General features: G+C 45.9%; 1 protein-coding gene across 1 annotated transcript; it reads left to right on the top strand.

The window, feature by feature from the left end:
• Positions 1-1,198: 1,198 nt before the first annotated feature.
• On the top strand, positions 1,199-16,880 carry LOC134219860 (phospholipase A1-like). Its single transcript, XM_062698749.1, has 2 exons — positions 1,199-2,034; positions 16,613-16,880. The coding sequence occupies exons 1-2, from the start codon at positions 1,224-1,226 to the stop codon at positions 16,858-16,860; spliced, it is 1,059 nt and encodes a 352-aa protein (XP_062554733.1). The 5' UTR covers positions 1,199-1,223; the 3' UTR covers positions 16,861-16,880.
• Positions 16,881-17,291: the final 411 nt, after the last annotated feature.

The following is a 17,291-nucleotide window of genomic DNA, read 5'->3' as shown; positions in this document are numbered from 1 at the left end:
AAACCAGCCCTATCTTTCATGGACGAGATCCGAGTACTGCGAGTTGACACTCGTATCGGCGCTATTTCATACGTCACGTGTGACTTAAGGCATCCGATTATGTTGCCACGTCATCAACCCCATCACTAAGCTGATCGTTAATTGCTACCATCGGAAATACTTGCACGCCATTCACAAGATACACAACGAAGTACGTCCACGGTTGTCTTAAACTTTCTGCAACAAAAATCTAATTTTTGCCTTTCTCGTGCGACAAAGTTTTACCGAAAGGCTATTATTTCACTCCGAAAACGATCTTTTTATAGAAGCCTCGGAGACCCATAGTGTTATATACCAATCGACTCAGCTCGACATGCTGAGCAAATGTCTATCTGTACGTGTGTAATGTGTATATGAGTGTAGTGTATGTGTATGCAGAAAAGTTAAGTAACACATTAGACAACTTTTCAGAGAGTTATTCTTAACCGATTTTCTCGCAACAATTCCATTCGACAAAGGACAAAGCCTAGTTGATCAATATTGAATTTAATAACGATTGACCGTTGCGTTAGGAAGTTATGAAGAAAATGGTACATCGATCCATTTTAGCGCCGTATAATATTGGTGTTTTGGCTAAATGCGAGAAAGGTAGTATCACTACTCGGTAAATTAAATTGGGTTTTATTTTGCACCATCCAGACAATCTAAATCCAGTAAGTGGAACCAAATAAAGGGGTTTGAATTTCCTAAATGTCACATCTGTCAATCTGCTCCTCAGAGCAACACGACTACGCGCACTGAAAATACGCTGCCGTAAAAACACAAATTTTACAAATTTTCCCACTCATCTTATCTCAAAGTTTCCGAGCATGAAGCGGAAACTCGTTGCTAGAATTATCACATTTTTTGGTTGCTTATCAACACGGCACACGTACCGACAATAATTCTTTCATACATATCTTTGGGCTTAGATCTCATTTACTACGGATTATTCTACTTCCTGAAACAATTTATCAGTTATATTACCCCCAGCCACAAGTATTCGATAGTTCGACTTGTATCTAGTCTGTACCAGTTCGTCCATTCACAAGACCCCAATCAGCGTTCTTATCTTATCAGAATGAACTTCAGCCAAACTTTTGAAGATGAAGGGCACTTATAATTGTCGCCAATTATTGAAGCAGCGACAGTGTCACTTAGTTTTACATTAGTGCTGCAGTCAGGTAGTTGAATTGGATGTCGGAATGATGATTCTTCGGAATTTCTTGAAATTTCTCCTCATTGGACTACTGGACGCAGTATCTCTCGCCATTCCTCTCAACGAAACGAAGCAGCACGATGTTGATTGGATACAAATCCCCACGTCAACGTGGGAGATGATTTGGGTTCATCGGCTGGCGGTGGAAGCACAGAGCCGCGCTAAGTGGGGTTCCTCGGCACCGGATGTGGTGTTTGTGTTCTTCTCGCAGACAAATTCCGCTGGTTCTGCGTACCGGTTAAGTGAACTAGACTATGTGGATGATGCTACTTTTGATGTTTTAAGGCCGACGAGGGTGGTGATCCATGGTTGGCTGAATAACCGGAACTCACCGTTGAATGTGAAGATTCGGCAGACCTACTTGAGGAAGTGGAACTACAATGTAATCGTAGTGGATTGGTCCAGCTGCGCCGGTAGTTTGAACTACATTGCAGCTGCTCTTTGCGTTGAGGGTGTTGGACGAATGGTTGGGAAGATGTTGTGGAGTCTGAAGACAAGTAAGGGACTGACATTGGAAGATGTTTATGTTGTTGGGCACAGTTTGGGAGCTCATGTAGCCGGAATAAGTGGCAAAACTGTTGGAAGTGGACGCCTGTCGACGATAGTGGCATTGGATCCAGCGTGGCCATTAATTTCCTTTTGGGATAAAAATAGTCGTGTTGACAAAGATGACGCACAGTACGTTGAAGTGATTCATACCAATGGCGGTTTATTGGGATATCTCGAACCAATCGGTACGGCGGATTTCTACCCTAATGGAGGAGTTGTACAACCGGGATGCGGATTCAATTTTGCAGGTAAGATCTTCTACATCTATAGACACAATCGTGTGACATCGAATTAAAGTATTCCTGGAAGATCATAAGGCCCAAGCAGGGCAAATTTGGGATCGATGTGCAAGGTTTTAATCGTTAATTGCGCAATCTTATGATGGTTTGTCGAGATTCATATAAATCGAATTCTCCAGCAAATTGCTTATCCGTTTGAAATTAGCGCAATATCCCAATGTTTCAAACGGATGTGTTTAGATTTTGAAGAAAAGTTGTGAGTCAATATCATAATCCCCCGGGAACATCAGGACGTAGTGCGCGATTGTTGTTCGTGATGGACGCAGGGCTTTCGCGTGATCAGTACGATTTTGTGTGCTCGTGAAGTAAATCAATCAGTCGAACGTAGAACTTTCGCGAGATCCGGGTGTTAAGTTCTATTTTATGTGGTCATTAAGTAAATCAATCGTGAACTTTCACTATATTTGGTTCGCGTTTTCAAGTCGCATTTAACATAATCCCCTCCCATAGATCGCATCTCTCACCTATGTGAATCCAGACATAATACAAGATCCTATGTCAAGATAATCGTGGAGATGCAGAGGGGTTCTCGTTCTGTGGTGGCAACGAGAGTCAAAATAAGAATCCTTCATTTCTTAAATGAACTTAAGCATGTGGCCCCGTTATTGACTAAAAACCCAAATTAATCCACCTAGCGTTGGTGGTGCCTTTTTCGTGCATTATAAAAATATATAAGAGAGGTCAAAATAGCACTTTAGGGGGATAGATTTTACTATTTCCATCCATTCATATCTATCTGCGGTCATTTGAATGCATTGCAGCAGTTTTTCGAAAAAAAAATTTCGGTTTTCAAAATTTTTTTTCCAAGGAGGGGACCCTTGGCAAAAAACAATGTTTTGTCAATAACTCTGGAACGCAATGACCGATCGGGCCGATTTTCAATAGGAAACAACTAAGCCGCATAATGCGTAGATTGCATCCTATTGTGAGCAAATCGGATAATGATAAGTACCAAAAAGTGTGTCTCACATTTTTGTACACACACACACATACATACACACATACAGACATCACATCAATTCGTCGAACTGAGTCGATTGGTATATAACACTATGGGTCTCCGAGCATTCTATAAAAAGTTCGGTTTTGGAGTGATCCTATAGCATTTACGTATACTTTGTATACGAGAAAGGCAAAACGTGAGCCCTAGCAGCACATATGTTGTAGATAAGTTATTATATACGAATAAATTTAGTCATATACGAGTTACTGCAACCAAATCGGTCTGAGTTGTGCTGCCTAGTGCGTGTACATTGAGAATGAACAGATAATCACATACAGCGTTTGTAGAAATCGCTCTCAATAGATAACAAACAATGATAAAAGGAAGGCAAAAACTGTTCCGAATCTTAACAAGCCAATATAACAAATTTAGCAAACTTGTATACAAGCGCGAAAAAAAATCAGATAGGCACACAGAAGTGATTCTCGCTTCGCTCTTGCTAATTTTGTGTTGGGGGGCGCACAGTTGTGTAGAACAAGTTAAAAGGCATCATCAGAACCAGTGCAGCATGGGTTTGGAGATTTTAAAAATAAATTTCTCTTGAGGTATAGTCTTCCGAATCAGTTCTTCATCATGACAGCTTACAAAAAAAAAGTTTCTCATGGTATGCTACATATCATATATGTCAACAGAGATGATAAGAGAGATACTTTTTCTTTCTCTTTTGGATTCAATCCCTGATCACAAGCCTCATTTACATGCCTGAGGGTCTTTTGTAACCGTGCGGTAAGATACACGGCTACAAAACAAGACCATGCTGAAGGTGGTTGGGTTCAAATCCCGGTCCAGTATAGGAAATTTTAAAATTGAAAATTTAACCTCATTAACGTCATGATATACGAATGCAAAAATAAAATGGTAACTCGGTAAATAGCGATAGTTTGGAATTATCAACTAGGTACGATGAGTTATGTACATCCTAGTATCTTCAACGTCGTGGCGCTACAGATAATTTGTTGGACGCGGAAGGAAATCTAGGCACAGACAAATAGACGTTTTTTGAAGTCAATCCATCGCGTTTGAATGATCTTGCAGAGGCACCAGCAGTCAACCACTTTGACATTTGACGCTGGAAAAATCAATCGACGCTTACCTTGCATTATAGTTGGCTCACGGTGAGGCGTAAACGATTGTATTGTATTACTTCCATGTGAAGTTAAACGATTTACAATGATATGGAAATGCTAATACATATTATCTTCCAAGCTTAGACGTACAGTCACTCTCAAAATTGAGCGTACAGCATGGATTAGATGAATATATTCGAAAATTTCAAAGGAAAATGAATTGTTGTTGTTTTTAATGTTGTTTTTAATTCGGTTGTTTTTAATGCATTTCAATATCCATCTCTTCCTTGTATGCGTACATAAAATGGTTGAAAATTTTTCTCCAAAGCTTTTGAAAATAATTTCAAAATACGCCTGTTACAGGTGACAAAATTAAACGTACAGCGAATGTTTTTCTATAAAATGCCTTATAATTAAATTGATTAATGTAATTCAATGTTATTTTTTCATGGTTATATACTATAAAATATATAAAATAGCCCTGTTTGTCTGTACGGTGACTAGCCAACCAGACGCAGCACGCGGGTTAATTCTCACAAAAAATAAAATATTTAACACTTCATTTTTTTTTTACTATCAGATGCAGAAAACAAAATCAGTTACAACCTTAGACAATCAGACACAGCATTTGATGAAAAAAATCACAGACAGCAGACGTTAAAAAAATTGATTTTTTTTAATGCATGAATTAATGAACCGTTCATATTAAAAAACACTTGCCACGGGCTCTACCGCGTCCACAAATAAACTAGTTTATAATAATAAACATCCATTCAATGTTTTAAAATTAAACCACGAATTTTGGTCAAAATGCTGAATAAGAAAGATGTATAAACAATGCTATTTAACAATTTGATGCTGCTGGGCAAAATAGATGCTTTAAGATATGGATTTTACCGGCATCGTGTCTTATATCTATCATATGTAAGATACGATGCCGGTGAAATCCATATCTTAAAGCATTGAGCGGGACCCCCATACGAATAATTTGGGAAAACTCAGTCGGTAAATGATAAAAACAGATGCAAACATACAGAGAAAACGAAAAATGTTGGGAATGACATAAAATCTTTTATGCCTTTAACTTAAATTTGTTTTATAGCTTGATATTGTCTCAGGTCTTTCATTAAGAGTAATATTATTGAATCCAATCATTCACCGCCAAATTCTTAAAGTACTAGGTGTATCTTAAGGTACCGAACTAGTGATGGACCTAATTTTAAAATTAAAAAAATACTTAAATGAAGGGAAAAAATTAAGGCACCGAACATAAAAACAGCTAAAAATTAAAATTCCTAAAAAACAACTCTGGATATTTTAACGAATTTCTGAAAGATTTCAAAAACATACGCAAATCCAAAGAAAAAGAAAAAGAAAGTGTCAATAAAATCCATTTGTGAAATGCATCGGTCGATATTCAGAATCGCTAACGGATTAATTCGAACCACTTCTGGACTTAGTTTGGTCAATAAAATCCAACTCTGAAACGAGATAGTCGATGGTAAGAGTCGTTATCAGAGCTAGTCGGATCAAAAACCCTGTGACCGGAATCGCCATCGGACATATTCAGATCAAGAAAAATCCAAAACCGGTCGATGATTTGAAGGAATATTACTGGACTTACTGGACAACTCTGGCATGAGTCGATGAAAGGAACCAATTAGGCTTTCTGCGAGCGTGCACGTAGGGGAGAACGGTCCAAAATGCACCCCTTAAGCTTTTTCGATGTTTTCGCCCATATAAACAAAAATACCCAACCATTTCAACGTATAGGTGCAAAATTTACAAACTACTACAAACAGCTACACTTCACAAGGATCTCCTATTCAAAACAATGAGGTTTTCAAGACTTTCTGACGCATTTAAAAAAATTTAAAAAAATAGAAAAACAAAACACCCGAATGGTGGTCTACAATGACTCAGTTGCATGTAAAATGATGGTGAACGCATGGTTGTTTGTTACAATCTTACGGATGTGGTGGAAAAATAGCAAATCGTTAAATTTTAGTGAGTATGAAGTGATTTTGCTAATTTTGTCCAATGGAGCTCAATGATGGATGATTAATTATGAATTGTAATGGTAATGTTCGTTCATAAATGTACTACAACAGATTATATGAGTGATTTTAAGAATGAGGCCATTTTGCCCCAGGGGTGCATTTTGGACCGTTCCACACTGGTTCAAAAGCCCCCAAAACGTGCGTTTTTTTAGTTTTCGGCCTGAAAACTACATTTTAGAGTCATGATGTCTTCAGAAGAGTTGAAGGATATTTCTTGGGCTTTCTTTTGATAAGAAAATATCAATGATCTATCTACCTAGAAGGGCGGTATGAAATAAAAAAAATTACGCAGATGTACAAAAGCAGTGGTTATCTTCAGCAATGTTATAAAGAATGTGAATTGGAACATCTTTTCTGAAGACACAATATTGGATTAACGGTTTTGTAACGAGTTAGAACGTTTTGTATGAATGACCCCCAAAAATCATATTTTGAGCATTACTTTTTTGAAAATGGTTTTAGCACTATGGTTCATTCTAGAAAGTTGTGCATAATGACAAAAAACATGTTTGTCTAGAAGACTACTTTTATCTATCTTGAAACCAGTCAAAGTTATTGAGGAATCTTTAAAAAAAAATAGTCAATTTTCACATCATGAAATGCGGCAAGAGACGGCAAGCCAAACAGCCACCATCTGAAAGATTTAATCTCAAACCAAATTGAGAGTAAATGCTCTTCACTGCTTCACGGTTCCGGAGGTCCCTGGGTGATAGTCGCAAAAGTGGAACTAATTTGATCACGCATATGGGTATCAAATTTCAATATATTAAAATAATAATTTGAATGTGATACTTTTGTATTTTTTTAAAATAAACTGCCCCTTGTAAGCCCTTGTTGAAACTTCAAAGTTCAATACATATGACATGTACATTTGGCACGGCAAATGCTGGGTAAAGCGTACCATTGGTACTTCGCGTACCTGAAGGAATAAAATAGACCCCATCTTGCGGTCCTTAGCCTCTTACCCAGCAACTCCTATCCCTACCTCCCCGTGGTGCTGGCCTGGATACGAGCAACCTTAGGGAAGATCGGGTAACCAACCCCGGTGGGAACTATGGCCGTATGCTGACAGGGAAGGGGGGGTTTGCTCCTCTCCGAAGGTGCAAAACTTACAGAGCGCCTGTTCTCCATGTCAGGATCGGCTCACAACAGCGTCTGTTCTCCATGTTAGGGGCGGCTGATCATCGTCCGAGTGCCAGCGAGGGACTCTAAGTGAAACTGTGCACCATGGTCCACCGGGAATAAGGAGGAATGGTCCTCCGGAAATTTAGGGGGTTTGGTGTCAGGCCCTGCAAGCCAGCCTTCAAAAAAACATAAGCAACGAACAATCAACAAGAGAGTACAGACCAGAACCATTAGCGAAGACCACTGCGACGAAAAGGGACTAGCGATGGGAAACTCGATTCGTGGAACTGCAAATCTTCAACTTCATCGGGAGCACACGCATACTCGCCGATGTGCTCAAGGACCGAGGATTCGGCATCGTAGCGCTGAAGGAGGTTTGTTGGAAGGGATCAATGGTGCGAACGTTTAGAGGTAATCATACCATCTACCAGAGCTGCGGCAACACACACGAGCTGGGAACAGCTTTCATAGTGATGGGCGATATGCAAAGGCGCGTGATCGGGTGATGGCCGATAAATAAAAGAATGTGCAGGTTGAGGATCAAAGGCCGGTTATTCAACTTCAGCATAATCAACGTCTATAGCTCACACTCCGGAAGCACTGATGATGAAAAGGACGCATTTTACGCGCAGCTGGAACGTGAGTATGACAGCTGCTCAAGCCACGACGTCAAAATCACCATAGGAGATTTGAACGCTCAGGTTGGCCAAGACGAGGGGCTTAGACCGACTATTGGGAAGTTCAGCACTTACGAACGGCTTACGAACAAAAACGGCCTATGACTAATTGATTTTGCCGCCTCCAAGAATATGGCCATCCGCAGCACCTACTTCCAATACAGCCTCCCGTATCGGTACACCTGGAGATCACCACTGCAGACAGAATCACAAATCGACCACGTTATGATTGATGGACGGCACTTCTCCGACATTATCGACGTTATCGGGGCGCTAACATCGACTCTGACCACTATCTGGTGATGCTTAAACTGCGCCCAAAACCATCCGTCATCAACAATGTTCGGTGCCGACGACCGCCGCGGTACGACCTAGAGCGACTGAAGCAACCTGATGTCGCCACTGCATACGCGCAGTATCTCGAGGCAGCGTTGCTGGAAGAGGGTGAGGTCGATGGGCCCCTCTTAAGAACTGCTGGAATACAGTCAAAGCAGCCATTAACGACGCAGCGGGGAACAACGTCGGGTATATGGGACGAAGTCGACGGAACGATTGGTTCGACGAAGAGTGCAGACAGATTCTGGAGGAGAAGGACGCAGCGCGGACGGTCGCGCAGCAGCAAGGTACCCGGCAGAACGTGGAACGTTACAGGCGACAAGCTGGAGTGTGAGAACTTTCGAGCGATCACCATCCTTAATGCTGCCTACAAAGTGATATCCCAGATCATCTTCCGTCGTCTGTCACCATTAGTGAATGAATTCGTGGGAAGTTATCAAGCCGGCTTCGTTGACGGCCGCTCGACAACGGACCAGATCTTCACTGTACGGCAAATCCTTAAAAAATGCCGTGAATACCAGGTCCTAACGCACCATCTGTTCGTTAATCCAAGGCGGCATACGACAGTATAGACCGCGTAGAGCTATGAAAAATTATGGACGAGAACAGCTTCCCTGGGAAGCTTACCAGACTGATCAAAGCAACGGTGGATGGTGTGCAAAACTGTGTGAAGATTTCGGGCGAACACTCCAGTTCGATTCACGCCGGGGACTAAGACAAGGTGATGGACTTTCGTGCCTGTTGTTCAACATTGCGCTAGAAGGTGTCATGCGGAGAGCCAGGTGTAACAGCCGGGGTACGATTTTCAACAGATCCAGTCAATTTATTTGTTTCGCGGATGACATGGACATTGTCGGCCGAACATTTGCAAAGGTGGCAGAACTGTACACCCGCCTTTTTTTTTTTTTTTTTTTTATAGAGGGATGAAGGCAAATCTGCATACAGACACCTGAAATTATCACTCAGGGAGTGGGGTTGGCGCGGTTGGCAGAAGGCCAGACCGCCGGACCCACTAAACCCACCCAAGCAACAGAAGGTTACTTGAGTTACCCTCTCTTCTAATGCACAATTCCCCAGGACTACCTTTCAGTATTACTTCTGTGGGGAAAGCAGTACTAAAAGTACTCCTCCCAAAACAACACCTTTCACAGTGCCTCTCTTCGATGTTTTGTCATACGTCTGAGCCCTTTGGCTCCCTTTATTGGTGCCAGCAAGCACACAAAAGCGTGGGCCCTTAAGCCCTTTACTTTTTTTCCTTGTGCCATTCAGCAACGCATCTACTTTCCTTTTTATTTTAGAGCCATTTAGCTCTCAACGTGCTCGCAAGCTACTCAGATAGTCCCCGGCGGCGGATCTACCCTACTCCGACGGGGAGTCCCCGGCGGCGGAAGCTCCCCGATACCGACGACCCGCATTCGTGATGGCTGTTACATTACCAACACTACACATTCACCTGGTATGCATGTTCATAGATCCGCTCAAGTCCTACGCACATTCTCACTTCAACGGGTGACCGGACGAGTGCCGAGGTCAGGCCAAAGATCCGGGTGGAGATAGCTTCCGGTTCAGTGGTGCCCCGACGACCCGAAGCAGGTGCATTCACGCGGCACGATCTACTCAACTGGTCCCCGGCGGTGGACCTAGCCTACTCCGATTAACCGATTTCCCATGAACTGCGCCTTTCAGCTTCTTGCTTAACCGATGAGCCATTCAGCTCTCACCTTGGTCGCGGACTACTCGGATAGTCCCCGGCGGTGGATCAATCCTACTTCGACAGGGAGTTCCCCGACGTCGGAAGCTCCCCCGTAACCGACGACCCGTCTCAACGGGTGACCGGGCGAGTGCCGAGGTCAATCCAAAGATTCCGGGTGGAGATAACTTCCAGTTCAATGGTGCCCCGACGACCCGAAGCCGGTACATTCGCACGCCACGGTCTACTCAGCTGATCCCCGGCGGTGGACCTAGCCTACTCCGATAACCGAGTTTCATTTGCCTTGAGCCATTCAGCTCTCACCTTATTCATTGAGCCATTTAGCTCCCGCCTCGGTCGCGATCGCGAACGACTCGGATAGTCCCCGACGGCGGATCTAACCTACTCCGACGAGAAGTTCCCCGAAAGCGGGAGCTCCTCCGAACCCGGCCGTTTCGCCACGTTCTGCGGCTACGCGCTCGCCGCAAGCTGAATACAGTTGCGACGCTGTCGTTCCCATCCATTATCGACATATATATTCACGACTTCCACGACTCATGGTCCGCTATCCGTAACGGCTGCCTGCTGCTGCTCTATGCGCCAACTTCGTTGCAGGATGTCGGCTATCCTGGACGTCGCTCTTGCAACCGCTCTCCACTGTTCTGGGTTCTGGCACATTTTTATGACGATGTTATCGGCGTTGGTGTCCGTTCCGCATGCCCCCAACATCGCACTCCTCTCCGTTTCGAACCGAGGACATGTGAACAGGATGTGTTCAGCCGTTTCTGTCACGTCTGGGCATTGCGGACAGGTGGGAGAAGCCGCGTGACCAAACCTGTGTAGGTACCACTTGAAGCATCCATGGCCTGTTAAGAACTGGGTCAAGCCAAAGTTTAGCTCCCCATGAGGTCTACTAATCCATGCCGACACACTTGGGACTAAGCGATGGGTCCACCTTCCCTTAGGCGAGTTGTCCCACTCTCTCTGCCATTTGGCTACCGTTGCTGCCTTTATATTCCTTCGAGCGTTATCGGTGCCCCTGAGGGCGTAGCACTCCTCGTCTTCCTCTACCACCAGTTTGATAGGCATCATGCCCGCGAGTACATGCCGCTTCGCGAGATACGGTGCGATATGCGCTGATAACTCTCAGGCACATTAGCCTATGAGTACTCTCCAGCTTTCGCACGTTGCAGTTTACGCTCAACGCTGACACCCAAGCTGGTCCTCCGTATCGTAGTATTGAAACCGCCACGCTTGCCAGCAGCTTGCGCTTGCTGGAGCACACCCTAGAGTTGTTCGCCATCATCCTCGATAGTGCCGCTATCGCCGTCGACGCGCGCTGGAAGGCGTAGTCGACATGACTTTTAAAGCTCAACTTATCGTCGAGCATCACCCCCAATTGTTTCAGAGATCTCTTGGAGGTGATGTCGCAGCCGCCGACTCTAATTGTCGCCTCCTGAACCGATTTCCGATTGTTAACGACTATCATCTCCGTTTTATGATGCGCCAACTGTAGCTTCTTGCTGCGCAACCATTCCTCCACTAGGCTGATCGAATAGGCTGCAGTCAATTCGACCTCTTCGACGGATTCTCCGTACACGGTCATGGTTACGTCATCGGCGAATCCCACTAACTTGACTCCTGGCGGGAGCTTCAACCGCAGCACGCCATCGTACATCACGTTCCACAGCAATGGACCCAAAATTGATCCCTGTGGGACACCTGCCGTGATGGGGGCGGTAGCCAAGCCTTCGTCTGTCTCGTAGATCAATAATCGATTCTGAAAGTAGCTTCCCAGAATCTTATACAGCCCTACCGGTACTCCCAGCTGAAGCAACGAGTTCGCGATCTCCATCCAGCACGCACTGTTGAATGCATTCCGCACGTCGAGTGTTATTACTGCGCAGTAACGTATACCGCGCCGCTTGCATTCGATGGCGACCTTTGCAGTGTCAACCACCGATTTAATGGCACCCAGAGTAGACCTTCCTCTCCGAAAGCCGAATTGCTCGCTCGATAATCCTCCTACCTCCTCGACGTACGGCGACAGTCTGTTCAGGATCAACTTCTCCAGTAGCTTCCCTACCGTGTCTATAAGACAGATTGGTCTGTACGCTGAGGGGTCTCCTGGTGGCTTGCCAGGTTTCGGTAACAGGACCAAACGCTGTCTCTTCCATATATCCGGGAATGTCCTCTCGTCCAGACACTTCTGCATGGCCAACCTAAACATGTTCAGGTTAGTCGTTATGGCTGCCTTCAATGCCATATTCGGGATCCCGTCCGGACCAGGTGCTTTACTCGGGTCGAGGGACTTTGCCACCGTCAATATCTCTTCTACCGTCACCCTCTCCACCGCTTCATCATTTGCTACCCTCGCTGCTGGCGGCCAGTGGGTTGGGCCGTGGTGCGGGAATAGTGCCTCGATTATAGTCTTCAGCCTCGTTGGACATCGCTCGGGAGGAGCCAGTGCTCCTCTTGTTTTGGCCATCACCACCCGATAGGCGTCTCCCCATGGGTTCGAGTTGGCGCTCTGGCACAGTGTTTCGAAGCAGGCTTTCTTGCTTTCTTTGATGGCCTTGTTTAGAGCCAGTCTCGCTGCTTTGAATTGCTCGATGCGTTCCTCCCTCACTTCCGCCAAGCGTGTCCTTTGCGTTTTTCTTCTAGCCCGGAGACAGTCTGCTCGAAGGGCTGCAATTTCATCGCTCCACCAGTATACCTGTGGCCTGCAGTTCCGTGGTCGCACCTTCCTCGGCATGGTCGCGTCACAAGCTCGAGACAGGACCGCAACCAGTTCGTCGCCGCTTAAACTTCCCGTGTTTTCTTCCAGACCCATAGCTTCACTGAAGGTCCCACCGTCGAAGTGGGCGACCTTCCACGACCGGGTTGTGGGAGTAGCTCTCCGGCTTTCTCTTCTTGCCTCGCTGCCTATCCTGTACCGGATAGCTAGATGGTCACTGTGGGTGTAACCGTCGTCGACCATCCACTGCATATCACCGACCAAACTTGGACTGCAGAACGTTAGTCTATTATCGATTCCGCTCCGTTTCGCTGGAAGGTACTTTTGGAGCCTTCGTTGCACAGCACGACATCCAGCTTGGCGAAAGCCTCTAGCAGCGTTTGCCCTCTCCGGTTAGTAAAGCGACTTCCCACTCTATCGCCCACGCATTGAAGTCTCCTGCAATTACTACTGGCTTGCTACCCACTAGGTCTGATGTTAGCCGATCGACCATCTCGGTGAATTGTTCTATCGGCCACCTTGGTGGGGCGTAGCAGCTGCAGTAGTACACTCCATTTATTTTCGCTATAACAGTACCCTCCGCTCTTGTGTTCAGCACTTCCTGGATCGGGTATCTTCCCGTCGTACAAATCGCCGCTGATTTGGATCTATCCGCTACCCAGTTCCCATTATCCGCGGGGATGCGGTACGGGTCCGACAAGATAGCGACGTCCGTTCTCTCGTTCTCCCCGTTCTCCCCGTTCTACTACCGACTGCCACAGCAACTGCTGGGCGGCCGCACAATGGTTGAGGTTGAGCTGCGTTACTTGCACGGCTTCCTCGTATAACCACTCAACGGGCACGCAGGTCCACCCATAGCGTGGTTATGTTCCTGCTTCCTGCTCGCGCATAGCGTACACGATGGTGCTTTCTCGCACGTGTGCGCCTTATGGCCCTCTTCGCCGCATCGCCTACATAGGTTACTCCTATCCGGCCCTTTGCACGCCCACGATTTGTGTCCCGGTTCGAGGCAGCGGAAGCACTTGTCGACTACCGGTGGTTGGTAGAGGCTGACTGGACATACTGACCAGCCAACTTTCAGCTTACCAACTTTGATCACCTTGTTAGCGTCGATGGCCGGTAACTTCACCGTGGCAATCTGCGTCCCCTGCGGTCCTCTTCGCAGACGGATGGACGCATTTGCTACCACCACTCCACCTTGGTCCTTGATGGCCGAGGCGATCTCTTCCGATGTCGTGACCTCGTCCAGCTGCTTGCATTGGAGAGTCACTTCGTCGTGTAGAGCCCTCACTTCTACGCTCTCGCCTAGGACTTCCTGGGCTAGCGCTCCATATGAGGTACCGTTCGCCTGTGAGCCCTTCCTTAAGACAAGGATCATCTCGCCCGCTCGTCCGCCTTATGCTACAAACCTCTTTACCAAGGTCCGCCAGTTTCTCGGCGCTGCGCATCGCCTTGAGCACGTCGGCGTAGCGCTCTTTCTCTGTTTTAATGAGAAGTGCTTCACCCTTCTGTCTGGCTCTCGCCGGGCGCGTGATTGCCGTTTTCACCTTCGGTTTATTTACTACCGTTTGCCAGGGACCGTCCGACCGCAGGTTGTCTTGGTCGGGTTGGCTTCCCTCCTCCGGTGGCCGACTGGCTCGTTTCGTCCTCGCTTTCTTCTTACGCCGTTCTCCCATGTTTGCAACTTCCGTGGGCCCGCTCTTCTGATTTGCGCTTTCCCGACGCCTTTTTGCGTTCTGTTTAAAGCGCTTAATGTCAGGCGAGTCCCTGGCTCGCTTATCTGTTCTCCTCTCTACCGCTTTGTCGCTGAGGGCAAAATCTAACGCCTCCTGTGCCATGGTTGTGGTACTATGGAAGGAGAAGGGAGCAGTCTGTGCACTCTTCTCCGCTTTACCACAGCCTTCCAGCCTGGCCGCAAGCACTTCCTGTTCTTGCTTGGCAGCAAGAACCAAATTGCGAAGCTTAAGCAATTTCAGCTTCAGGTCTTTCGACATACTGCCCGTCCATTGGATAAGTCGAGAGATAATGTCATCGAGTTGCACCATGACGACGGTCAAGCTCGGCAGGATGCCACTCGACCCTATCTCCACTGCATTGTGCTGCTGCTTATCGACTATTGGCGTATCGTTATCGCTCTCCACGACGACTACTTCGCTACTCGTGTCCTTCATCTCCATTTCTCTCGCACCCGATGCGTTGGGTGGAGATCTCTCCAAGCCTCTCCTTGCGAAGGGGTTCACTTCCGATGCTTGTTTGTTTAATTTAGCTTTATTCATGTTTGTTGGGTCCCCCTTAGGGCTGCCCTCGAACCCAACTGGTATAGTCGCCTTTTTGATCCCAAGGTTATATTTACTGATGCAGTGAGGCCATGCGGGGGTTGACACCTTGGTGTTCAGAGCCGGATCGGCGTGAGCCAGAAAGGAATCAACTGGTCCTACTCCCATCTGCTTGGTTAAGCCAGACGGCTGGATTAAGACGGCGTGCCCCAAGGCCTGTCACGGTTTTACGGGACGAATGGCAGCTGTGACATTAGCCCACCCACCATTTCAAGACGGTGTCACCCGACTTTACTCAAGGAGTGGAATGACACAACCGTCAGCCCTAGATTCGTTGTATATCTCGATTTCCGCTCGTGTCCGTTGACGTTGCCGTTGTCGATGCCACTGGGTTGGGCTAGTGTGCTTTGAGCGGCGCACGGTCGCTTTGATAGGACCTGCTTACGGATACATGCAGCTTTTTGTAGAAGTTTAACAGAGCCCACTGTCAAACCCCACCACATCCTAGGCAGGTCCCCTAACTCGCAGTGGGGAGGGGACGTCAAGCCCTTGGACATAGTCCCTGCTGCCCGTTGTACACCCGCCTGAAACGCAACAAAAGTTGGACCGGTGGTGAATGCGTCAAAGACAAAGTACATGCTTGTGGACGGAACCGAGCGCGACAGGGCCCGCCTGGGAAGCAATGTTACGATAGACGGGGATACCTTCGAGGTGGTCGAGGAATTCGTCTACCTCAGATCCTTGCTAACGGCTGATAACAATGTTAGTCGTAAAATACGTTTTTTGTATTATTCCTTTGATATTTTACCTATTATGCAGGGCTAGTTCATAACAGAGTATGGTATCAATAACAGAATTAGGTAATATTGAGCCAATTTCTCCTACTCGGGTAGCGCACCAAATGTGTCATGTACAAGACGCTGATAGGACCGGTAGATGAACAATACTCGAGGAGGACTTGCAGGCACTCGGAGTATTCGAGAGACGGATGCTAAGAAGAGAAGGTAGCTAAAGCCGGAAGGGTACGATGGGCAGGGCAGCAAGATGGTATTCGCTTCCGATCCGGCATGTACGAGACGGCGTGGAGCGCAGCGAGCAAGGTGGGCAGACCAGGTGCAAAACGACTTGGCGAGCGTGGGGCGCATTCGAGGATTGAGAGATGTGGCCTCGAACCATGTAATATGGCGTCAAATTGTTGATTCAGTGTTATCTGTTTATATGTAAACTAAATAAATGAAAAATGAATAATAATGTTTTATGAGATTAATTTTTTTCTCGAAATTTATGATGGCCATATTGAAAACGAAAACCACATGATTAAACAATATGTTCACAACGTATCACATTTCTCATCGATTTTTTCAATTAATAACATACGTTTACATGAATAACGACCATTGTTATGTGTAATTGATTAATAGTCTAGCTGAGCCCTTCGATCGGGAATACCTACTCCACTGCCTTCAATTTTTAACTTCACTTCCAGGAATCTCTAGCTGAGCCCTTCGATCGGGAATACCTACTCCACTGCCTTAAATTTTTAACTTCACTTCCAGGAATCTGCGCCCATTCACGTTCATGGGAGCTATTTGTGGAATCTCTTGAAGAACCGGAAGAGTACCTCCTGGCAAAGCAGATACTGTCGCTTGCAGAGCTTCCATTTTTGAAGGAAAACACTATCAACTTGGCAAAAATGGGAGGAGAACCATCCAACCGAAACAGTGAGGCATCCGGACTATACTACATGAGGACCAGCGACCGAAGTCCGTACTTTGGGCCGAGTGTCATTGACTTCTTAGAGTAAGTTTTGCATCGGATCTTGTATGATTATTTATGAATTATTTATGTTCACATATAACGAATTGAGTTGTTAAGTTAACGTTTATATTATTTACATAGAAAGAAATTCCTGATCTTGTTGATTCACATTTGTTTACCATGATTTGTTTATCGGCTTTACTCAAAGTAAGAGGGAGTTGATAATCGAAAGATAATTGAAAATCAAGAGATTGATAGCCGTTCGCTAGAGCGCGAACAAGTATGAAACGATACACGGTGTAAAAAAATGGATTTTTATCAAAGTTTCTGTACCTCTGATTTTTTGTCACAGAAGTTAGGCCAAGTCATTAGAAATGAGGCACAGGGTGTTTTAAAATATTTCATCTGCGATTTTCGAGAAAAGTGATTTTTATTGTTTTTTAACCCTTCCTTCGGAAGTGTATATAATTTCGCTTT

This window comes from Armigeres subalbatus, chromosome 3, assembly GCF_024139115.2.
Source record: "Armigeres subalbatus isolate Guangzhou_Male chromosome 3, GZ_Asu_2, whole genome shotgun sequence".
In the NCBI taxonomy this organism is placed as follows: domain Eukaryota; kingdom Metazoa; phylum Arthropoda; class Insecta; order Diptera; family Culicidae; genus Armigeres; species Armigeres subalbatus.
This window is presented reverse-complemented; position numbering and strand designations above follow the sequence as displayed.